This window comes from Miniopterus natalensis, chromosome 2 (genome assembly GCF_054644295.1).
Source record: "Miniopterus natalensis isolate mMinNat1 chromosome 2, mMinNat1.hap1, whole genome shotgun sequence".
In the NCBI taxonomy this organism is placed as follows: Eukaryota; Metazoa; Chordata; class Mammalia; order Chiroptera; family Miniopteridae; genus Miniopterus; species Miniopterus natalensis.
In genome coordinates, this window is record NC_142082.1 from 174,718,119 (window position 1) to 174,744,006 (window position 25,888).

At 39.8% G+C, this 25,888-nt stretch overlaps 2 protein-coding genes across 2 annotated transcripts in view; both read left to right on the top strand.

Moving 5' to 3' along the window:
• The window catches only part of TXNRD1 (thioredoxin reductase 1), a 75,125-nt gene that overhangs the window by 25,866 nt on the left and 23,371 nt on the right, over positions 1-25,888 (top strand). Inside the window, exons 4-8 of the mRNA XM_016223197.2 lie at positions 16,417-16,539; positions 17,923-17,995; positions 19,613-19,732; positions 25,127-25,269; positions 25,686-25,801. Coding sequence (XP_016078683.2) covers positions 16,417-16,539; positions 17,923-17,995; positions 19,613-19,732; positions 25,127-25,269; positions 25,686-25,801 — 575 coding nt within the window. The remainder of the gene's footprint in view (positions 1-16,416; positions 16,540-17,922; positions 17,996-19,612; positions 19,733-25,126; positions 25,270-25,685; positions 25,802-25,888) is intronic.
• EID3 (EP300 interacting inhibitor of differentiation 3) lies at positions 8,378-9,879 on the top strand. Its single transcript, XM_016223198.2, has one exon. It carries the CDS (start codon positions 8,467-8,469, stop codon positions 9,598-9,600), a length of 1,134 nt encoding a protein of 377 aa, XP_016078684.1. The 5' UTR covers positions 8,378-8,466; the 3' UTR covers positions 9,601-9,879.

Here is a 25,888-nt window from a genome sequence, read left to right on the forward strand (position 1 = left end):
GAAAATGAGACAAAGATCTATTAATATTCCTGTCTGATTGTTCTCTTTGTTCCACCTGTGTCATAAAATTGCACTTAAAAAGTTATATAGTTGTTGGAGCTTTATATAAATTCTACAGATGATCCTGGTTTTATCATCAATGGGAGTAAAAAGAATCAGTTTATATAAGCTTTGGACCCATATTATTGATATGATCTGATGTTTTCAGTTCCATATGTGGTCATGAATAATTTCAGACATTTAGGGAACTGCAATGCCATGAATGAAAAGCACACCACCAACTCAACAATTAAATCATTTAGCACATTTGTTTTAAGTAAACCTACCACTCACCTTTGTATCATTTGGTTTATTTTTGGCTTTTAATGAGTACTCAGGAATGGAGGAATAGACACAGCAAGGTAAGGACCACTGGTTTGAAACATTTGTGAATTTCCAGTCAATTGTTGCCTACTTTTGGGGCTAACTGGTGGGTTTTGAAAATCTTTAGGGAACATTGGGTTTGAGTGGAGAAAGGCATTTATTTGGTGGAGAACTGAGTGCTTATAGGATTAAGTGTTAAAATCCTAAAGTCGACATCTTAAAAAAAGGTTAAGATTTCATACTCTGATTGCAACATAAATAATGGAGAGGGAGCTTTTACAAATGTCTGCTTCTCCTTTCTCCTCTTAGTTTCTTCCTTTGTCTCCTTTCCTCCTCAATAAGTAACAGCAGCAACAGCAGAACTCACCTTGCTTTCAGTGTACTTACTGTAGAAGAGGAGGGAGCGAGACTCCTATTGGAAGGGACTGATAAGCTTAGATGACTACTTACAGGAAGAAGGTTTTAAAAGTGTTTCTAGACCTGTAGTCTACGGACCACCTACTGTGGTCCTCTGGAGTGCTTATTAAACATGCATGCCTGGGCTTTTCCTGAGATCTTGCTAAATAAGCCCTCTGGCAGGTGCTAGGATCTGCCTTTATTTTTATTTTTAAACATGCCCTCTCAGGTAATTCTTAGGATAAATACCAAGTTTGGGACAAGTTACTAAATAATTAGAAGTGGGAAAACAAAGAATTACTCTTTAATACCAAAAATATAACAGTTAGAAGATAGCAAATGGTAACTCAGCAGGTGAGTAACAATTTATACCTGAATAGAAAAATAGGGAAATATGCTATCTGTGGCTAGGACTTGTATGTCCATGTATAAAACTGGAACTAGGGAGTTACTAAATTCTGAGAACTATAAATGGAGTTCTTATTGCTCAAAGACATCTGGTTTTCATGAACATTTTAGTTCTTAAGGGCAAGAGTGCAAGTATTCTTTATGGGGAAACTTGTTTGTAAATCAGTGTCTCCAAGATTCCAGAGCATTGAAACCACTTGTGTAAATGCCTGCTGGTGGTATTGAGAGGAAAAGCAAAGGAATGAAAAAGTGCTTATTGGAATACTAAGTGCTGGACCTACTTAAGACTTTAGTAGTTTGGGATGGTAGTTTTGGGAGGTAAGACTAAAACTGGCAACATGGGACTTAATTTCTTCAAAGCAATAATAGGAGAGATGGCAGACACAAATCAGTGCATGATTAACAATCCAAGTGAATTAATGGAGACAGTTATGGGAGGAGCTCAGATGTGATCATGTAGTGGGTCAGGCTCGGTAGCCCCATGTTCCAGCCTTGAAGTAGGGTAGACACCAAGGCAGGTCTCCTCCTTTCAAGCCTAACTTCTACAGTTACCAGACACTTAAATGAATAGACATCAGGAGATGAGTGGTAATTTAGTAACTCTCCAACCATTCCCTTTCTCTCTTAATAGTCTACCAAATCTGGCAGAAAACTTTTATTACTTTTAATTCTTTCCTCTGAGACCATTCCATCCAGGGAGATGAGCAGTGTACCTGCTTTGGGCCTAGTTAAGGTTGAGACCTGAGGAGAATTGAAGGGCTGCGTTGAAGATGAGGGAAGTGAACAGGCCCTGGTTTACCTGAGAACAAGGAAGGGGGTAGGACTAACAAGATTTTAAAGGGGCATGGATTGTTAGGACTGCAAATAAATTTATCTAGCGCTGACACTAGTTGTGAATCCATGTTGAGACCCAGTGCCTCCTCCTCCCACTTTAGCCTGGTGACAACATACACCTTTTTTTTGCTCTGTAGTTGTTCTTCTACAGTACATGTCACTATTCTGGTGGTCCCGGGTTCAGATTTCCACTGGTCGTTCCTATCTGTTCCCTTACCAGGGCTCCATTGCTTGCTATGTATGCGCCTACCGCCTCTCTGAACTTTGCCCAGACTATTTCAGGTACTCATTTCTCTTGCCCAGGGCATTGCATCAGTCTCTAACTCCCTCCCTTTCCAGTCTGTCTGCCGTCAGAGTCACCTCTGTGACTTGCTTGTTTGCTGCCCCCAGATCTGCATCCGTGATAATGCGCACACTCCTTAGTTCTGTATTCTGTTTCCTCAAGGCTCTGGGCTCCACCTACTTTTTTGGTTATTTTCTGCTCTGCTCCCTCAACTACAGAAAGCTCCTGGGAATGCTGTTAACAGCTGTAGTCCCCAAAATGTCCCTTTTTTGTTCTGTTCTTTATTTCAATTCCTGACTTCCTGCTCAAACCCATTTTTCCAATGGCATGTTTTAGAGTACAAGGCCAGGTTCGCCCATTCTTTCCCTCCTGTTTGCTCCCGCAGCACTCCCACAAATCCTTCCCTTTGGCGTCCATATCAAAAGTAGAAAGTTAGTCTTACTCTTTGTGCCTGTGATCCCAGGTCTAATATAGGTAGAGCTTAGCAGATATTTAAGATAATGCCTATTAATGATAGTAGCTACCATTTATTGAATGTCTACTATGCAACTAGACTCTAAATGCTATAATACCTAGTTCGTTAAATCCTCACTTTAGTCCTATGAAGGAGGTGGGTTAGCATCCAGTTTTACATATGAGAAAATGGAGGCCCTGAGAATTTAAGGAGCACGCACAGATTACACAGCTAGTTAAGTGGCAGAGCCAGGAATGGAACTCAGGCCTATCTGTAAAGTTCACTTTGGTGTACTCACACTTCCGGCACTTGGCTTTGTATTATTGCTATTGGGATACATGCCTGATCGCTCTGGTGTGATGGTGTGCTCATGATTCAGGGCTGAGCCCTTGCAAATTTTGGTATTCCTAGCATAGCTCTGGCGAATTGGAATTCATTCATTAGATGCTTGCTGAGTAGAACTGCATTCCTCTGTGCCTACTAAATTGTAGCTTCCTTTAGGATGAAAATGATTTATTTTCATATCTTCTCTGTGTTTTAACACCTATGCATTCAGTTAATATTTGTTGAATGAATGAATGGTAGGGCTAGAGGAGACTCACTTAAGTGAGGTTGTTTAGCTACAAGGTGTCTGATTTTGTGAAGGTGGACTGTCTATATCTATCAGAGACCAAACCCTAAGATGTTCAGGAGAGAGTCTAGGAAGCATATAAAGCAGTTCAGAATTTTAAAGAGCTGTATGATACCAGTGTTGTCCACCTTCAGCAGTCTATACAGGTGTCCAGGTCAGTTGAGAAGAAAGTCCCATTATGTCTATTTAGCTACTCTTTATTGAGCACCTGTGTTTTCTATATTGAGCTAGGCACTGTTATCTCTAATACAAGTCTGTAGGGCAGAGTGTGTACTTTAAAATACATTTGTCAACAAATGTTTGTATATGATTTTTTACCGAGAGTCAAAGCCACTCTATGGCAGACAAGACATTCACTAGATTCATTTTATAAATGAGGAAATTCAAATTCTGAAGAAAATAAATGGAAACTAATAAAGCACTAGTTTTGATTTTGAACCCAGACCTCCAGAGCAGAGTTCCTTCCAGGCTGCCGCCTCTGAAAGCCACATACCCAGTGCTTTCCTACCCCTCGTCTATCAAAACGATGCTCCTGGTCATTGCTGACTACTGAGGTGTCCCCAGAGAGTTGATAATTGTTCTTATAACCTGAAAGGTTCTATTCTTGTGTCACATCCTTGTTTACATTAGTTCTTGAGGCTTGGCTGGTCAGTCGACACTGGGTTTTCTGAAGTGTCAGTTAAGTGTATGGCTTTTACCACAGAGTAAAGGTGGAGGTTTTATATACTCTGAAATATTTCAGTGAATGGCTCCAAATTATTTCATGGGACTGGACTGTCATTTTATCTTTTGTTTCACTAACAATAAAGCAATATTATTTGAATATAGAATAGATATTCAAAGACTCTTTTGGATGCCATATTTTTAAAAGAATCTGCTGAAATCCAAGGAGCCCTTCATGAGAAAAATATACATAAGTAATTTTGCATATAGTCTCAGACTCTTTGTGGACCTGCTTCAGAATATCTAGTACATAGGTTTACCTATCACACTTCTATTATTTGAAGCCTTAGGTTTTAAAATTTTATTACATGGCAAATTTCTTTTGACTGGTATTTGTTATAGTGGGATATATTTTTTTATTCCTCCTTATGGATTTAAAGTATTTTTCTGTTCCAAAAACATCAAGAAGTAAAGCTACTGGCCTGTATATATATTTTTTTCTATTTGGTGTCTAATGTTTATTAAACATTTGCTATCTTTGGGATAATTTAAGATTTATTAAGTACCTACTCAACAGTTGAAAATACTGTCAAATCTATCACATAATTCTCACTCAATACCTACAGTGACTTTATGATATAAGTAGTAGTATGTCCATCTCACAAATGAGGAAACTGGAGGCCGAGAGGTTAAGCAACCTGCCTATGATAACACTAAGAGCTAATAGGTTAAGATTAGAACCCAGGTTTGCCTCCTTCCACTGTTTATGGTCTGTTCAGAAACTCATCTAAAAATACACAGATATCTGCCTTGATTATAGCAAAGTTTACTTTTAATACTAAAAAACCAAACAGAGCAAAAATATACACTCAGAAACATAACCTTAAAGGAAATTAAGAAGAAAAAGAAACTATACCTGGCATCTTACTATTCTGACAAATCAAACTAGGACTTTTACCATGTCTCTTCACAGCTCAATATTAAATAGATACCCTGGCAGGATGAGGGGAGAAAAACTGTGAAGGAAGGAACAAAAATGTTGAGGGAGGTAGCTAGAGGCAAGATAAGCCTTATCTGTTAGAATGCAGGACTCAAACTCTTAAACATCTATTTGTTATAGATTAATCCTGAAATAAAATCCCACTGTAAAAGATAGTGGACCCCATTTTTAAATTTGGCTAGAGAGAGACTTGTACACATTGAAGATAGTGGAGTTCTTTTTTAATTTGGCTAGAGAGAGACTTGTAATCCTGTGACATACATCCCATCATGTTTGTGTTGAGCACTGGGGGTTGTGGGACAGAGCTTAAGAATGCTTAGAATGAATGAATCTGAACTTCTACCAAAGGAACTGAAAAAGAATGCAGGAAGGAAAACTGAAGAAAGGAAGAAAGGAATGGAGGGCCATATTGAGCCCTCGGCAGCAACTCCTGAAAGAGGAAAGAGGGGAGGAGAGGAGCTAACTTCTCGTGGAGGCCAAGCTGTGTCGTTGGTTGCCTGAACTAATACTAGTGCATTTCTGCTTTCTGTTACAAGTCATAGAGAAGTTTACCTGTATAACTGAAATTGTGTATTGCTGTTCCTTCTTCTTAAGTGGCATTTATATAATTATTACCAGTAATTTGACCTTAGGTTAGAAAGTCACTATTTAGTGATTTAAAGATTCACAAGTGTAGAAATTCCCATTCAATAAATGATTAGGGAAAGTCACTAGACATGAAATTTTTACTTTGAGGCTACATCTGAACCTGAGCTCTAAAGCTAGATTTAAGAAGGCAGAATATAATGCAAGTATGGCTTTCTGAGGATGGCTTAAATTACATGTTACTAAGGTCTCTTAGGGACAGGGATCTAGCATAGCATGAATTCAGCACAGGAAATCACAACTTAATAATATGATGCTTGTCTTAATGTGTTCTGTTGCTTCAAGTAAATTGTGTGGGCAGTTATCTCCTGAGAAATCCCTATAAATAGTATTAGTAATACTTTATAAGTAGGTTAGGAGAATTAATTTACTTTTCTAAAGCATTTTGAAATTCTTAGATGAAAGACTCTGTATGGAGCAAATTGGTATCAGTCCGTTTTCCCTTCTCTGAGCCCAGAGAGAATAGGTACCTTAGGGTGGGAAGGTTGCCTTATCTTTTGGATTTCTTTTATAAGTTGCTTTTATTGAATTGGAAGTGGATATCAGAAGTTCCCAAGAATATGATTAACTATAAAGCAAACATTTTTGGATTTGGGACTTGGAATTAGGTATGTGTTTTCATCTAAAATTTAAAACAGTTTAAATATTAGTTTGTAATTGTCCAGACTTGGGGACAAAATATGGCCCTTTGTTGATTATGAGTCCCAACTTTGTTCTTCTCTTGCTTTTTCTTTATTTCAGGAAGGGATAAGGCTGATTTTCTGAAAAGCAGTCAACTTTTATTTTCAATGTGTAGACTCTCTCAAATGAATCTTTGAAATTAAATATTTTGCTGTAACTTGCAATAGGTCCTGGAACAAAGTTTTTCATCTACATTCATTTATACATTCAAATGTGCATACTTGGACCTAGCAGGTTTGGCTCAGTGGTTAGAGCCCACCAGCTGTGAAGGGTCCTGGGTTTGATTCCTGCCAAGGGCACATACTTTGGTTGCAGGCTCAATCCCTGCCCCAGCTGGGCACATGCAGGAACCAACCAGTAAATGTGCCTCTCTTACATCGGTTTCTCTCTCTCTCTCTCTCTCTCTCTCTCTCTCTCTCTCTCTCTCTCTCTCTCTCTCTCTCTCTCTCTCTCTCTCTCTCTCTCTCTCTCTCTCTCTCTCTCTCTTCCCTGCCCCCATCTACTCTCTCTGAAAAGCAGTAGAAAAAATATCCTTGGGTGAGGATTTAAAAAATAAAATGTGCATACTCAAATGCATCCATGTGAAAACAGCTTTGCTTGGAAGATTTAATATCATGTTCTTGCTTTAGAGAAGCTAACAGCCTAATTAGGGCAGAACAATATATATGCACAAATAACCATAATGCATTGGTGTTTTTGAAAAATGCATATTTCTTCCTGAATTACCCTTACTTAAAGAAATAATGGTGAATGATGATAATACACATATTTTGGGATGACTTAACATGTTTTGCTCTTCATGCATTTGCAAGGTACTTCCTGTTAATGCCAAAGAAAATGAACCATTACAACATGTATACTAATTTGGGATTCTGAACAAATAGTCATACAATCTTCCACTTCCCAATCTTGTTAAAAGCTCCCACTTCCCAAACAGTAAAGGTAACTTTTGCAATGAAAAGAAAAGAAAAGAAAGAGAGAAAAATGAGCCAGTGTAGGTGTAAAAGAAGGGTAGGGCTAACTTCCTGGTGCCTTGAAACCAGAGTTGATAGGTGAAGTGTGGTGTGTTCTCTCTTCCTTCCCTCCTTCTCCCCCACTCCCTCTCTTCTTTAAAAGGGGCACCTGTTGGAGTGGTTAAAAGCTTTTGATCTTGTAGGTTGAGTGCATGTTATCTTCAAAAACAAAGTTATTCCTTTCCAATGTTGTGTATACTTTGCTGCTCCAGTGACTGCTGTGCTGAGCCCTTTCTCCAACTGTACTAGAATTCCCAGTGAACTAGTGGGTGATTTTTCCAATTTAGATTAGTCACCTGATTTACAGCATTCTCTTGCATGTACTTACAACAGATTGTGTTTAAAATCTTCATAGCTTTGCTCATCTTTTAGGATTCAGATTTACTATCCATTCAGTCTGTGGCCTTTAGTTCTAGCACTGAAATTGGAACACAGATGACAACTACCCCCCTCCCTTGGGGTAGGTTGGAGGGAGTTGGGTTTTGGAGGGCTTAAGAAGACCCACAAAGGTAATTGATGCAATTTATATTTGTATAATAAAGAGTTGAGTTACAAACAACCATCTTGCAAATGAACCCATAGAGTTAGGCCTACTTGTAATAGGGGTTCTGCAGCCTCGCTCCTTGGCCTTATGGACAGTTTATAACCTAGCCAGATTTAGTTCTCAAAAAATAAAATAAAATGAAAAGACCCTTTTAATCATAGTATCAATGAAAAATGAAGGTCGACCGAACTGCAATATATGACAGCAATTTAAAGCGCAGGACCTTAAGTTTACCCACAGTTTTGTCCTAGATCATCCAGGTGTTTCTCTGAAAGCCAGATGACAGTAATCGTTAGAGGGGTCTCCTGTCCGTGTGGGCTTGGGACCCATTGTTGCGTGTGTTCCGTGCGCCGCAGCGCCGTGGGCCGGGGCTCCGCGGGGCGGGGCGGCCGGAGGCGGGGCGGCTGGGGGCGGGCCTCCTGTGCGCCGCCACTGCGCATGGGCGGACGTTTTCCTCGGCTCCGACCGCTTCAATTGCCGCCGCCGTTGTCTCTGGGAAACCCTGCGAAGGCCGCTAGCCGAGCGCTGCCTGAGCTCCGCCCGTCACGGACATGTCTGACGAGAAGGATTCCCGGAGGGCAGGCGAAGAGAAAGGAGAGGAGCCGGTGGTGCGCACCGTCCCCTGTAGTGCGCGCTCGGCGAAGCGGGCGGCGCAGGAGCCCCCGAAGCTGGAAGCGGCGGGGGCTGACGGCGGCTCTGACAGCTGCTCTGACGGCGGCTCTGACGACCTCGGCTGCGGAGGGGCGCCCATAGACCCCGGTCTCCTGGAGCTTGTGGCCGACGAGGAGAAATGCCGGAACATCCGCAAGCAGTACCGGCAGCTCATCTACAGCGTGCAGCAGAACCGCGAGGACATCGTGAACACGGCGAGCGACTGCTTAACCGAGGCGCTGGAGGAAGCCAACGTCCTGTTCGACGGAGTGAGCCGGACGCGGGAAGCCGCTCTCGATGCCCAGTTTCTTGTTTTGGCGTCCGACTTGGGTAAAGAGAAAGCAAAGCAGCTGAACTCTGATATGAGCTTTTTTAATCAAGTAGCATTTTGTGACTTTCTGTTTATATTTGTGGGTCTAAACTGGATGGAGGACGACGGACGTGATGCGCTGAGTGGCTGCGATGACAGCATCGCGCGCTCCTTCTGGGAGACGGTGCATGAGGAGGCGACGGCCTGGATATCGCGAGCTGAAACATTCCACTTCATTTTTGGTTCATTCAGGTCAGAGTCTTCCGCACCAAAGCCGCGACCTGGACACCATAAAAAAGCGCACAGAGTGGAAGAAAACGGGGATATGCCTACAAAGCTGAGGAGGCTGGACCTGGGTAGTAATCAAGAAGGGACAGAAAAAGAAGTAGAAAGAATCTTGGGATTGTTGCAAACGTACTTTCGAAAGTATCCTGACACTCCCGTGTCCTATTTCGAGTTTGTGATTGATCCAAATTCTTTTTCTCGTACTGTGGAGAATATATTTTATGTTTCTTTCATTATAAGGGATGGTTTTGCAAGAATAAGGCTTGACCAAGACAGGCTGCCAATATTAGAGCCAATTAATATGAACCAAGTGGGTGAGGAAAATGATCCCAGTTTCCATGGCAGGAAACAAGGAGTTATATCTTTGAGTTTACAGGACTGGAAAAATATTGTGGCGACTTTTGAAATTTCAGAGGCTATGATCACAAACTCCTACTAAATATTTTTCTTAGTATATAGCATTTTGTGTCTTTTCTAAAATATCCCAAAATAGATTGTAAAATCCAGACAGAAGCACATATTGTATCTCTTGTAAAGTGAGAAAGTATTTTAAAGAACATCAGAAATTGTCTTACTGTGCAGTGTATTTTTCTTGGTAGTTTATAAGGTTGTCATGATCTTCTATTATATAAAAAAAAATCACTGGCATGTTCATGGAAAAATTTTTGAGTGTCCTTTAAGATTTTATTAATAAAAATCAGTTCCAAATTTCATAAAAGGTATTTGATAATTTGCAAAAATCAGTTATGATGCTCTGTTATACTGTATTCTTCTGTTACAGGGAACCAAGGGAATCCTATATGGGACTCCTAACTAGGTTGGGGAAAGAGTGGGTGGGAAAAAAATGGTAAAGAAAGACTATCTGTTGGGTATTGAATATTTAGTGTTAACACTGTAAAGCAAAACAGGTACTTTGCTTCATTGCTAGGAGGACTCAGTAAGATTAGTTAGTGAGTATCCATAATTCTAAATAATTCTCCTGTGAATTAGACTCAAAAGAAATAGAGTATCAACTGTAGTAGGTAAGGCAATCAACTAAGTGCTGGAAGGTGAGTAGGAATTGGTCACAGATGGGAACGATATACTAGGCACAGGACATGGAGGCCAAATATAGGGAATTGTGAGAACTTGGGGCAGCAGAGAACCGTAGATCTTTTTGAAAACTATTCCAGTTGAATGTTAAACTAGGCAAAAATTGAATTACCTTGTCTCTTAGTATCCTCAGAGGTAGAAGATATTTTTGTCAAATTATTTCAAACAAAATCTTTTAACATCCAGTTCTAGTCTTTATCTACTTGGTTAATTTGTTCTCTCGCCCCTAGTTTCTCTTTGTAATTTCTCCTAGTACACTGTGTGTCCTTCAGAAATCAGTGATGTTTCATTATGTAACAGCCTTGAATATTTGTTCCCAGTTCAATTTTGCATTTCTTAATAGGACTTTCAGTGCCTGCAAACTGGCCCTGTTTAAACTGAAACAATTGATTAATTTATTCATAAAGCCATAGATGCCTTTTTCTTTTTATTACTTTCAGTTGTTTTAAAAATGTAAATTAATGCCTCACTTGGAGGTTATTGCTGAAAATTTGGGTCTTTAAGAAAACAGTTTTTGAAGGTGCAGTGAGCATGCTTATAAGCTTCTTTTCTTGATCCCTATAGGAATTTAATCTTTGGTGCTGGTGGATTTTGCCATTAAACATTATTTAGCAGGTGGATAAGTATTTTGCATAGCAATAATGATAAATTTTCCTACTAAGTCTAGTGTGGTCAGAGGAGGGGGCATCCAAAGACTAAATGAATGTTATCAAGATTGAAAGAAGAGATCTTGGGTAAGGTTCTTTACTAATAATAGTGAAGATTTTTGTTTTGTTTTGTTTTTTTGGTTTTTTTTTTTAGCAGAAATAGAAATTTCTCATGATACTTGGCCAATTATTTTCCTAGCAAATGAACCCTTAGAGTTCACAATTTGTAGTGGAGGTTCTGCATGTCACCATCCTTGGCCTTACCCGCAGTTCATAATCTAGACAGATTAGTTCTCACAAAAATTTGAAGGCGTACTGACCCTTTCCAGTGTCTACCACCCTTTTATTTAGCAGTCAGGAAAGCATCTTTTGGTCTCACTGATCCTCACTTTAGCATGTTTTCTACCAGCTGAGTTCCTTGGTTTCCAGAGATTTGCTGTTTGAGGAAAAGATACTCTTAAAATGATAGCAAAAAAAATCTTGCCTCAGTTCTTTATTTGCCACCAGATTGTTCTGTTAAATGCCTAGTGTCTTTACTAGGAGTATTTGAGACTTAGTGATGACTAAAAGCATTAATAGAGAATGTGAAGGTTTGGGGTCGTCTTACAGTTACAGCTGTTAAAATACAAATCAAGTTGACCACTTGTTTTTGTTTTTACTGTTTATCATGATACCTGGGTTGCCTCATCACTTTGAAATTAAAACAACTGCTTGCTTACCTTGAAGAAAAAGGAGAATTGAACAATATATAATTTAATTATAGAGATTAGGTATCAACCAAACTGCAAACCTTCGTGTTTCCACTAATGTAGTTAGAGTGGCTTAAATTTCTTCACATGTTCAATAAAATCAACAAGTTAAGGAGAATATTATGGGGGGTGGAGGGGCTTTTTTTTTTACCAGAACTTTGTTATATAATTACCACTTTCTGTTCAAAGGACCTGGGATCAGATCCTAACCCTCTAACATTCTAGTAGAGACTTTGGGCAAATTTATTGAACCTATAAACCTTAAGTTTTTTATTTACTAAGTGAAAATAATACCTATCAAATTTATAGTGAGGATAAAATTAAAAAATGTGTGTGACAGGTACTTTAAATATGAATAACTGGGCATGGTATAGCAAGAAAAGCAAAAGATTTGTAATCATACAGACTTGGGTTCCATTCTTGACTCATGGGCAAGGTTCTTAATCTCTGAGGGCTTCTATATTGTCATTTCTGAAATGGGAAAGACATCTGCTTGGAAGACTTTTGTGAGGATTAAATGGGTGTACATATACACACACACACACATATATGTGTGTGTGTGTATATATGTCACCATCCTTGGCCTTCCTCGCAGTTCATAATCTAGACAGATTAGTTCTCACAAAAATTTAAAGGAGTGCTGACCCTTCCCGGTGTCTACCACCCTTTTATTTAGCAGTCGGGAAAGCATCTTTTGGTCTTGCTGATCCTCACTTTAGCATGTTTAATCTAAACATGTTTAATATATGTAAAATCGACACCTAGCACAGTATCTGGCTCATTGTGAGCATTTATATTGGTGCCTTACTCTCTAGATCAGGATTAGAAAATCCATGCTGCCATCTCCTTCCATAGTGAACATCTCTATCATGGTTTATTCACTTTCTTTTAAGTCTAGACATTACTTCTTTGTTCTGGGAAATCCATTACCAGTCGGTTGGAATTGGTGCTTTGTTAATTTTCTCAACTATTTGAGTGCCCATGGGGCCAGGCACTGCTCTTAGGCACTAGAGAAAAATATGACCCAACATATTTTTGGGCAGAGTATGACCCAGCTCTCGTGGAATTTATATTTTAGTAGGTGTATTAGTCTCCAATTGCTGCTGTAACAGATTACTATTTAGTGGTTTAAAACCAATTTATTATCTTTTATAGTTCTGGAGTTTGAAAGTCCAAGATTGGTTTCTCTGGGCTAAAATATTGTTTTTGCACACTTGAATTGCTTTCAGTATTATTTTTGCACACTTGATTTGCTTTTGGCATTGTTTTCGCACACGTGAGTTGCTTTTAGTATTTTTTGCACACTTGAATTGCTTTCAATATTAGTTTTGCACACTTGAACTGCTTTCAGTATTCTTTTTGCACACTTGAATTGCTTTTGGCCTTTTTAAGGGGAATCTGGAGCAATGTTTTACTGGGGTGGGGGAAAGGCATTGCTGAGAGGCACATGGAACAGAGGAAAGAATAGCCAATATGTAAGCTCAGCAAACAGGTGCAGGTGAGGTGGTGTGTATTTATACTTACTTTGTAGAGCAGTGGTTCTCAGTGTGGCCTGGATTCCTCTGTGGACCCCTGAGGCTCCTTCAGGAAACCCTGAGGTAAAAAATATCTTTATAATACTAAGATGCTGTTTGTCCTTTTCGCTCTTAATTCTCTTGCAAGTCTGCCATGGAGTTTTCCAGATGCTTACATACGTGACCAGTGATGTTGCAACAGAGTGGACACAGGAAAGAGCTGCCTTTTATTAAGATAAACAGTAAAGAGAATTACAAAGATATAAAACAATTCCACTCTTCTAATTAAAAATGTTTTAAATAGATTGTTTAACAACATTTAAGATATTTAGTATTTTAATAATTTAAAATATTTTAAAATTTTTCTTAGTTTCAATATTTAATATGTTAAATATTATAAGTAAACCCCATTAACCAAAGCTCCTTGGGGCCCTAACTAATTTAAGGTTATAAAGGGATCCTGAGACTAAAAAGTTTAAGAACTCTTCTGTATCAGCTGCTATGATCAGCAGCCACTATTTCTAGCAGTTGTAATTGAAGGAGGAAGGGGGAGCATTTTTCTCTCCTCCTCCATCTGTATGCTCCTTTCTTACATTGCCTCGGGGAGCTGTCTTCTATCTTGTTTATCTTTCAAGTGGGAAATCACTTACCTGGAGCTGAATGACAACAGTTTCACTTTAAAGTTAGATTAAATTTTAAAGACATCATGGTTAGATCTGTGGTCAGCTGAATGCTTCAGTTACCTGTGTCTTACTGATTTCACACAGTTAAAAATGTTCAGGCTTACTCAGAGCTTTCTTTGTAAAGTCTGTGCTCTGGTTTATATAATTTGGCTTTAACCTTGGACCATAGGAACCCAGGTCTGATACAGAATTTCAGCACAGAACAGATTATAAACAATGTTGGAGGAAGTATGTGGCATGACAATGCATTTTCTTTTGCTCTAGTAGATACATTGGGGGAGGTGATTACAATGGGTGGTTTTCTTAGGCAGCCAGTGATTGTGTTCTGGCACCATCTGTGTTACTTACATGCAGATAAAATGAGACTGAGATTAAAAAGGTTATTTTCCAGAAGAACATCTAGCTGCATTTATTAATTCTTTCAAACCAACAAGTCAGCTTTATGCTCTTTGATACCAACTAGAGAGTAATGTTTGTTATCTGAAGCTTACATTGATCCTTTGATCTGAATGGCTATTATTACCAAGTTGTTTTTCCCCCCCACAGTGCCTTGTGTTGAAGGAGGAGCCTCTGCCATAATGCCAGTTGATGAATACTGGCTGTGTTTACCGGCCTCTCATGTTAGACCTTTTGTACAGACGGTCAGGGTGATGCAGGCTTGTCCCCACTGTTGCTGGTTTCCAGGTGTTCTTCCCTCCATCCCTGGGCCACCATGCGCACCTGCCATGCCGCCAAGGGGCAGCCACGGCGCCGCTCCTCCTCCTCCTCCTCCTCCACCACCTACCTCCTCTGCAGCCCCTTCCACATCCCAAGCATCCTGTTCTACTGACCCCAGGCTCTGCCTTTTACCCTCTACATCTGATTGTAGGCAGGAGAAAAATGTACAGTCTAGGCTGGTAAGTTCGGGAGCTTTTTTGTATTAGGGTTAAAACTTGATTTTTAAAAAACTTTTTTTTTTCAGTGCTTACCTTTTCCAGTCATTACCTCATGTTAGCACAGATTTTTGTTTTAATAAAAGGTGTTGTTAAATATGTCACCAAAACAGTATTCAAAGCTAATGTGAAATGGTAAACAATGTGTATACAAACTAGGGGAATGAAACACCAATCAGAATATATGCACCCCTATGTTCATAGCAGCGTTATTTACAATAGCTAAGATCTGGAAACAGCCCAAGTGCCCATCAGTAGATGAGTGAATAAAAAAGCTGTGGGACATTTATACAACAGAATACTATGCAGCTATAAAAAAGGCTTTCTTACCCTTTGGGACAGCATGGATGGACCTGGAGAGTATTATGCTGAGTGAAATAAACCAGTCAGAGAAAGGCAAATACCACATGACCTCACTTATAAGTGGAATCTAATGAACATAATAAACTGATGAACAAAATAGGTCCAGAAACATGGGGACATGGAACAGACTGACATATCTCAGAGGGGTGGGGGGAAGATGGGAAGAGATTAACCAGAGAACTCATATACATTTATGCATAACCAATGGACACAGACAGTAGTGTGGTGAAGGCCTGGGGTGGGGCATGGCCTGGGAAGGCGGGAAGGGGGGGCATTGGGGGACATCTGTAATACTGTCAACAATAAAAAAACTGAAAAAACTAGGGGAATGAAATGATTTTTTAAAATCAATTAAAAGTCTAACAGTTATATTATAAAGCTTGTTACATGCCAAGTACATGGAAACTAAATACTAAATACAGTACAGGAGGCTTCATGTTTAGGTAGATTAAATTAGCTTTATAGAGTTGTGTGTATTTATTTACTCCCTCCTTTTTGTTTATTTAAAACTTTCACATTTAACTTTTTTTTAAATCCTCACCCAAGGATTTGTTTCCACTGATTTTAGAGAGAGGGAGAGAGAGAGAAAGAAAGAGAAATGTTGATATGAGAGAGAAACATCAATCAGTTGCCTCCGATATGCACCCCAACCTCGGATCGAGCCCACAACCTTTAGTATATGGGACAGTGCTCTAACCAAGTGAGCCACCTGGCCAGGGCTTACATTTAACTTTTTATGTAGGTGTATGTCAATTAATGATTTAGTTCTGAATTTCAAGATTTTGTGCCTTACCTAAACAGTGTAGAAAAGTCTTAATTAAGTATTTGGCTAATCTGTTTCAATTGCTATTTACCAGGCCCTCTCTTCATCCAAGACCGCGGCCCACTCATTACTCTACCTTTGACTAGAAAGTAAAGATGATTGACAAATTATATCAATGATTCTATTAAAAACGTATAGTGCAAATGTTTTTAAAAACCTAATTTAAAACCTGGTTTGGAAGTTCTAGGATAAAAGGGCTGATCAGATTTAATTTAGGCCTAAATTGATTTTGCTGGGCCCTCAGGACCTTACTTAGATGACATTTCAAAGTAGCTATCTGTGATGTGAGAAGGTTGAATGCTTACTTTTGTGTGCTGTGATAGAAATCAAACAACAGGTTTTCCTTTGAAAATTCCTTTTGCTTCTCTTTAAAGAAAGATTTTTCTCACAAAACTTTTCAGACATTGCTGCTTTTAAGTTAAATTATTTTCTTTTTCGTTGTTTTTCTTTAGGCTTATCAAGACGGCAGACTTCAAAAGCTACTAAAAATGAATGGCTCTGAGGATCTTCCCGAGTCCTACGACTATGACCTCATTATCATTGGAGGGGGCTCAGGAGGACTGGCAGCTGCTAAGGCAAGGCTGCTTGTGTGTTATCTGGGCTACGACACTTCTCCAGAGTGTCTGTGGAATTTGTTTGAGCCACTCTTGTGACATTTTGCACATTAACTTGGCTAGAATATGTTAAGGAGACCAGCTTATAAATCATTTTCCAGGTTAAACTATATGTTCTTTATTTTGGGACACATTTTCATTCATTTTAAGTTTGGTTGACTTGATAATAAGGGTGTTGTATGGAAAAGGTTTGAAATTAAGTAGATTTCTTATTCTTAATAAATATTAATTTTTTTCACTTTGATTTCCCTGTTCACAACTCCTCCTCCCCGATAGAAAGATGGAGAGCAGCTGGATTTCTTAAACTTAGTAAACATGATTTGCCTCTTGTGTATACACTGTGAGCTGTGAGAATAACCACTAGCTGGCCTGGGGGTGCTCGCTAGAGGGTGTACAAATGACGGAGGGAAGAGGGAGGCTCCTGGACCTGAATTGAGATACATTTTCCACATGTGAAGGGGCCCTTGGAACTCTCATTCTGCTGAAGAGATTCTTTAAAAAGATGAGGTGCTTATACTCCTGGTAGCTTGTGGTGAATCAGTAACAGTAGATTCAAATGAAGCTGCCCACATTAGGAGCAGGCCAGTATCTGGTATTAAGCAGTGCTTTGCTATAAATGACTAAGTAGTAGTACTGGGTATAGGTATTTTACTGAAGTGATGGTGGTTTTGGAGGACACACAGACTCAGTCCTTTCAAATAACCATGGAGGTCTAGTTGCCAATGCACAAAGCTTATTCTCTGAGAAATATAAAGGATACTCTTCAAAATGAACTTTTCACTATCATCATTCCACTAAAATAGATTTGGAAACCTTATAGATATCATCTACTTTTTCATTGGCTCCTCACGTGAAAATTTTAGTAAATATGACAATTTCAAAAGACAAACTTCTCCAATATTCTGCCTAGAAACAAGTAAAACTTAAAAGTACATTAAAAAATATTATAGGATACAGGCTGAATCAAGGATTGTAGACTATCAATGAATCTGTTTTACTGGCTACTTACCACTTGCTTAGAAATGGTCCTATGCTTTTCAGATTATTGCTTAATTTGTTACTAGTTGAGTGGAATTATGTAAGAGGATGCTAGGGCTTTCGGCTAATGGACAATTTTGTAACTAATCTGTGTATTCTTATAGCTACCCTTAGAATTATCTAAGTATTACTGAATTTTTTTCTTGAAGTAGCATTAATGATCTTGGAATATAAAATCCCCAGGTATTACTAACTGGTTATGCTTTAGGCATAATAGTCTAATAAAAATAGCATAGATTTTTAACATCCCATTTCTAGTCTGTTATGTTAACCTTTCCAACTCATTTTAACAATTTTATTTTCCAGGAGGCAGCCAAGTATAACAAGAAGGTGATGGTCCTGGATTTTGTCACTCCAACTCCTCTTGGAACTAGATGGGGTAAGCTTTTAAAATATTTTAGAAGTGAATTTGTAGGAGCAGGTTTTTCCTTGGTATTGGTTTAAATGGCTCCTAAAACCCAATTATAAAATTAAAAATTAAACAAAACAACTGAGCCCTGGCTGGTGTGGCTTGGTTGGAGTGTCATCCCATACACCAAAAGGTGGAGTGTTTGGTTCCTGGTCATAGCACATACCCAGGTTGTGGGGTCAGTCCTTGGTCTGGGTGTGTGGGAGGCAACCAATCGATGTTTCTCTCTCACATCAATGTTTTTCTCTCTTTCCTCTCTTTCTCCCTTCCTCTCTCTAAAGTCAATTAAAGGCCCAGCCGGCATGGCTCAGAGTTTGAGCATTTACCTATGATCCGGGAGATCACGGTTTGATTTCCAGTCAGGGCACATGCCTGGTTGCAGGCTCAATCCCGGGGGGGGGGAGGGTTGTGCAGGAGGCAGTCCATCAATGACTCTCTCATCATTGATTTTTTTTCTCTCTCTCTCTCCTCTCCCTCCCTCTCTCTCAAATCAATAAAAACATTAAAAATAATAATAATACAATAAAATCAATTAAAAAAAAACCCCAGACATATACCTCTTTTTTTTATACTAAGTTAAAAGGACTCCAGTTAAATTTTGAAAATTTAGGTTCTTTGGCAGTCAAGATAATACAACCTTATCCATAGCTGTTACAATGATTTAAAGCTAATTCATACCATTTTGTTCACCTCCCCACCTGCTTACATTTTACTCTCATGAAGACAGCTATCACCATGTTTTAAGCTCAAGCATGCTAAACTTTTTTTTAATGAATCCTTTTATGAGAGTGAAAGCTAACGACCACACCTCCTTCTTTAAAAAATGCTCATATATTGAGGCCTGCGCAGGTCCCAACCTTGTCCGTGGTTTGGATTGCTATCTGCCTCATAAAGCAAAGCAGAGGATTTGTCTCTGGGAAGACTAAGTCATCTTCTCCTCTGAAAAAGCCTCCCACATAGTTGATTTTGGCATCTTTCAGGAATAGGAGGGCAGGGATTGAGGCCTTACGAGTCTGAGTTTTCATTTGAGGTAGAGAGAGAAGATAGTGGTTGTAACCAGAAAGTCCAGAGTGCAGTGTAGTTAACTCCAGAACACGTCACTGGGACCCAGCCTGGGCTTCATGACAGTCATAGAGGTGGGTTCCTTAATAATAAAATAGTAATAAAAATGCTGTTTATAAAATGTTCATATACATCAAATTTTATGTGTAGTTACAGACCCACTGCAGTTTAATTATGCTCAGTTTCACAACCCCTTTATCAGACAGTTCTCATAGATTCAATGGCAAGTATGGGGTTCTACACAAAGTAAAATTTCAATTTCTGGCATCTTTATCAGCAGTCAGTTAATTTTGAATCTTTGAAGTATGTGGAAATCTGCTCATTTTTGTATTGTGTTTGGATGTCTCTGTGTTTGGTATATAAGGCTGTCTGAACTTAGAAATGTCAAAGGACTTAGGAATAAACTTGTATAAGTAGTATTGGCTACATTAAGCAAATGTATTGTGGTTCATAGAATAGTAATAATTGTGGACCTTTTCTTTGAAGGATTGCAAAGCAGGTTATGATTTCTCATTGTTGTTGCAGGTCTTGGAGGAACATGTGTGAATGTGGGTTGCATACCGAAGAAACTGATGCACCAAGCAGCTTTGTTAGGACAAGCCCTGCGAGACTCTCGGAACTATGGATGGAATGTCGAGGAGACAGGTATTGGGGGGAAGCTATTGTTGGGTTTGTGCTTTGGGGGGTTGGAGCTGTGATCTTGCAGTGCAATGTCCATTTTTATGAGACTAGCAATAATCTGGAAGTTGTTTTTGTTTACATTTTTAATGGATAAAATTACTGCAGTTATCCTGTGTCAGGTAGCTACAGAGCTATTATGGTAAGAACAGTGCACTTGGAGTATCTTTCTTTACTAGAAAACAGAATTCTTTCAAATATATTCTCATTATAGAGAGTTTCATAGAGGGGTACAAATTACATTAACTTTCCTTTGAAGCTGTTGCGTTTTTCTCAATTCAAAGATGCCTGTTTCATGAGCTGATATTTTGGGAGTGGAGGGATGGCTTGTTTGTTGAGAAGAGGATGGTTAGTCTTTGTCAGATTAAAAATATTGAGTACCCTAGAAAAGATGAAGAGGAATTTGTTGACTTTAGAAAGTAGGTTGCATTATCTGGGAGGAGAATAACATGAGGCCTAGCACAGGTTCCTGGCTAATTAATGACCTAGGTCACTGTGTCCTTGGAGAGTGAAACTCCAGCCCCTATCTGATTTTAGTTTTTTTTTGTTGTTGTTGTTTTAAATATATATATTTTTATTGATTTCAGAGAGAGGAAAGGAGAGGGAGAGAGAGAGAGAAACATCGATGATGATAGAGTCATTGATCGGCTCCCTCCTGCATGCCCCGGACTGGGGATTGAGCCCGCAACCCGGGCATGTGCCCTGACTGGGAATCGAACCCCGATCACCTGGATCCTAGGTCGATGCTCAACTGCTGAGCCACGCCCGGCCGGGCTGATTTTAATTTTGAGATCTATGGGTTATGGGACATTTGAGGAAAATCTTCCAGCCAATAGGTACGGTAAATTATTTTGTGGCTTTTTTTTTTGAGTTTTAGTTAATAGTTTATTATTTTTTTAAAAAAAAGACATACATACATGCTTTGAAAAAAATTTGCTTCCACTCAAACTATTGATGCTTTCTTTATTGATGCTCTTCTTTCTCATTTAAAATCAACAGTACTTTTTTCCAAGTCTGGAATCTTAGAAAATCAGTTGCTTTAAAAATTTTCCTGGGGTTATATCTCTTTCCTCAGAGCCTTTAGAAGGCTGTTTCCTGGGTCTTTAGAATCTTAAAAAGATAAGAAAGAAGAGTAGGACTCTGCTAAATGTGAATTTTATTAGTAGGGCCAACTGAGTATTTTAATAGATTCAGTAATCAGGTGGGTGGTGAAATATAACTTGCTAAATTTGGTAAGTCTTCTTTTCAGCAAAAGAATATCTCTTTCACTGTTATGTAATAAAAGTAAGCACTGTCTATGATTATTCATGTTGAATTTGTTTCTAAATTAAATAATAGGGAACTAATAAATGCACTGCAATGGGGGTAATAAAGAGCCACTACAAGCATAGTCCACTTTGTACATTAAAACCAGCAAAAACTCCCTGAATTTCATGGGGTTTTAAAACTTAAAATCAAGGTTGTCTTATTTGTCTGTCTTTACAAAAAGTATCTTCCAACCAATTTAACAATTTTACCTCCTTTGTGTTTCTTCCCCCTTTCCAGATTTTAAGGTAGAGGTAGAAATATAGTCTAGTTTTCTGTTTTTATACCTTTCACCCCTTGTATTTGTCAGCTGCAGAAACAATTCCCAAGTCTTTGATGAGAGCCTCCAGTTAAATCCCTTCACTCTTCCCAAATCTAAGCCCAGTGTTTTATTGTTATCTTCAGTTTTTCCTTTTAAGCCTTGGGCCTTCTGAAGCCTGTCCTAGCTGTGAGAACCAGAGTGGGACTTTGTAGGAGTGGCCTGCCGGACCTGCCAGCATCCACCACTGGGGAGCAGTAATTACCTTCCTCCTTTTTGTATTTAAAATGATTGTTGTGAAGAATCAGTGGATTTAGACACATGTTTATGTCATTACATCTTAGAGGAAGAAGGAAACTTGGAGGTGTATTTTTCAAATTAGAAACCCCTAGAGGCTGCTGATTCATGTTCTCTACAGATAAAGCAGGAAGGCTTATTTTGCATTTTTCAAATAGAAACACATCTAATCTCTTTGTCCTTGAACAAAGAACAGTGCTCCAGTTTTCTGGGAAGGCTGTCTTCTCTGACACTGCAAATAGCTCCCAGCGTGGTGAGGGAGGAAGGGACTTGGGCCAGGCAGCACAGCTGAATCCTCCCGGTGATGGGGGAGTGACAGGTCTGGGGTTCAGCGTGTGACCTGCCTTTTCTCTGAAGCTCCAAATGGAGAATGTACAGAGAAAGTCTAGGCCTAAGAAAAAATTACTTGAGCTCAGCCATGTAAACTGGATGAATTGGTCCTTTCTGGAAGATTTATGGGCTTTATATTTTTTAGATTTCTCTATTTGAATTCTATGCTCAAGAATTAAATATACCTTCAAAATATTAAGTATTTGGGAAGTTTTAGAATCTCATTGTCAATGCAAAGAAAGCAAGCTCATTGGTTTGCAATCGGGGGCTTACAGTTTGGAGATATATTCTTCCACGCACCTGACATTTTCACATATAGTGTGTCTGTGTCTGCCACTGGGTTTAGTGTGTGGCCTTGGGCAGGCCATTCATCCTTCATTTCCCTGTGCTTATATAATGGAGGTAATTCGTGCCTCTTTAGGAGCTTTGAAGTTCACATGGAAGGTGCGCTGAAGATATTAAAGATGCTAAGTAGTTCTGCTAGTCTGATTACTGTTGTCAAATCTAAGGGTATGGCCTGGCTCTCTGTAGTGGGCTGGAGACAGAGAAGGAGCAACAGAGTTGGCTTAAGTTCCAGTTGCTGTGGTGGGCACAGGAGCACACCCAGGTGAAACACGAGTCCTGCCTGGCCAGCTAGAGTCTGCATTCCAGAGGCTTAGCATTGGGTTACAACTGGTAGACTAGGCCAGCAGAATCAGGAGGCCTAGGAGAAATGCTGGGGCTAGGCCAACAGATGGGCGAGTGTGGGGATGTGGAGTATCCAGGTAGTAGGGAATGCAGGAAGGCGGTGGATTTGGGGCATGATCAAAAGACGGGGCAGCCCTAGAGAACTGGGGTTCCAAGCACATTACTACCCATAGTCCAACAAGGATCCAGTTACCCCCCACTAGTATATAAAGTAGGAATTTGGATTTTACAAGACCAGAAACTCAGTTCCCGGACTGGAATGCAAGGTCAGAAGCATAGGAGCAGCTATAGGGCCTTGATGCTGAGTCCCAGACTGGTGGGTAGAACTTTTAAGATCCTTCTGCCTTAGCATAATCACACTAGAAATTGGGGATGGATGGTAGTGGCTGCCCCCTCGGATGGTAGTGGCTGCCCCCTTTATCAGAGGATGAAGGAACTCTGGTAGAAAAGGGGGTTTGAAGAGTTTGGGAATCGGGGCAGCCTGATAGCCACAAAGGAAGGCTTTAACAGAATTGAGATTAGATTAGGTCTAATCATTGACTTTGAATTTCTGTCTTTGAAATATTTGAATTTATTGATGCTATTATTTAATCCTACCTATGTGGTCTTTTAGAATATGGTCCCTCCTGTAGGATTAGCAGAGGATAGTCCATTTAGTAGTTCTACAACTGTGAAATTTCAGAAGTGAATCCTCCCTTTGATCTGGGTCATTGTTTCTTCATAGGGGTGTTAATGACACATTGGCCTTGACAGCTCCTAATTGTAAGGAACTGTAGTGAAGGATATTTAGCATTACTGGGCCTTAGGCATCCCTAAGTCACTGTAACTAAACCCAAACCACCACCAACAAAATGATGTCTGGGATTTGCGTAAATATTCTAGTTTAAGAAAAGAGAGGTATATGAAATGAGATTGGTAAAATGTTGGTAATTGTTGTAGCCAGATGATTGGCACCTGGGGATGAGTTAACTGTTCAGTTCCATTCCTGATGGAGAAACAGTGATTCCTGCCTCCTCTTTTTGTGGAGGTAGTAGGCAGATGCCAGACCCATAGGCTGGTCCCTGCAGCACTCCCGTACCCCTCCCCCCAGCACCAAGTCCTCTTGGCATCACAGCAGTGGTCTCTGCAGTCACTTAAAAAAAAAAATTTGAACTGATCTCTCAAGGTTTGGTCTAGTGCTAACATTTTACGATTCTGTGGATCAAGTATGTATAACCTATGGACGTCTCCAGGATGCCAGAAACCAGTTTTTGTGCTGTCATTCCTTCTCCTAGGGGCTGACCATTAGTTCTCATCGACTTGGTTTTGCTGCTTCCTGTGTGGCCGAGCTACTTACCCCTGAATCTAAGACTCAGGCCCATTTCCATGGCATGGGCTTTCCATGCATGTTGATTCTCTTGCCATTCCTTCCGAACCATAGCTTTCCCAGAACCTGCCTCTTCCTACCACTAGAGCGTATTTTATGTCTAGCCTCTTTTCTCCTGGGCACTGAGAAGTTACTAATTTATGAATGACAAAAGGATTGAATTTATCCATTGGAATCTTATATTAGTGCCTCGACTTAAAAGATTAGTTTTATGGTAGAATTTAAAAAATATTCCTCTGTTTTGTGAGATGGGGATTTTGGGGACAGTGAGACAGACTCATAAAATTCTCTGTCTAGACCAGGGGTCAGCAAACTTTGTACGAGATAGTAAGTATTTTAGGCTTCATGGGCCATGTGGTATCTGTCACAACTACTCACCTCTGTCATTGTAGCACGAAAAGCAGCCCTGTATAATATGTAAATGAATGATCACAGGTGTATTTCAGTAAAACTTGATTTACAGAAAAGGTGATGGGCTGGATTTGACTCATGGAGCCGTAGTTTGTAGCCCCTGGTCTAGACACTGTTACCAGTTTAGTAACCGCAAACCTGCCTATATCAGAGTCCCTTAAGGATTATTACACAGAGTCCTAAGCCTTACCACAACACCCAGCAGTTGGTATTTACAACCCAAAGTAAAATTCACGTTCATTTCTAGATAAAGAAGAAAAACATTGAAAATGGTTATTTAAATCTTTTTTTTTAAAGTGGTAAAGACTGACTTTTTTTTTAATATGTTTTTATTGGTTTCAGAGGGAGGGAGGGAGAGACAGAAACATTAATGATGAGAGAGAATCATTGAGTGGCTGCCTCCTGCCCACCTCCAACTGGGAATTGAGCCCGAACCTGGGCATGTGCCCTGACTGGTATCAAACTGTGACCTCCTGGTTTGTGGGTCCATGCGAAACCACTGAGCAGCACTGGCCAGCCGGTTATTTTAGTTTTAAGAATTGCCAGGAAGCCTTGCATTAGTTAGTATTATGGTAGTTTTCTGAAAAGGAAAGACGGCTTGAAGATGAAATGGTCATTTAGGTGCTTGGAATGAAGGCCTTGCCCTTAGTGTTCCATGTGAGTAGTTACTGCAAAGCTAAACGTTTTATCTTACTACTTTGCACAGTTGGACATGACTGGGGGAAGATGACGGAAGCCGTACAGAATCACATTGGCTCTCTGAACTGGGGCTACCGTGTGGCGCTGCGGGAGAAGAAAGTCACCTATGAGAACGCATATGGGCAGTTTGTGGGGCCTCATAGGATTAAGGTAATTGCAAGACAGCCTGAGGAGCTCCTTTGGGTTTGTGTTAAGCTTTGGTTGGAGGTGGGGGAGGAAAAGAAGGGAATTATCCTATTGAAAGTAATGGCCGCTGTGACCTGGAGTATCCAGTGTGGTGACTTTGCCATCACATCTCCTTATGGGCCTTTCTTTTTGGTGGGGTAGAGAGGAAGAGTACTAAATTCAGGGCCACACTACCTGGATTTGAGTTTTGGCTCTGCCACTTACTGCATTGGGACCTTGAGCAAGTCCCTTCATTACTCAGAGCCTTCGTATTTCTTAGGCATTACCAGATTTTTATGAAAATCATTGGACAGTGTGACGAATGGCCTTTGTTAACTATAAAGCGTACAGTTCTATGGCAGAAGAACTATTACAGGCTGACACATTTGGTTCCTTTGTAGACAACGAATAACAAAGGCCAAGAAAAAACTTATTCAGCAGAGAGATTTCTCATCGCTACGGGTGAGAGGCCACGTTACTTGGGCATCCCTGGTGACAAAGAATACTGCATCAGCAGGTAAGGGGCAAATTGCAGGGAGGAGAGAAAACCCACTGTGGATTTATGCTTCCACTTTTTTCTTCAAACCCATTCTGTCCATTTCCT

Excerpts from the sequence above, each read along its gene's own strand:
- EID3 (XM_016223198.2), top strand. The coding sequence starts at position 8,467 with ATGTCTGACGAGAAGGATTCCCGGAGGGCAGGCGAAGAGAAAGGAGAG.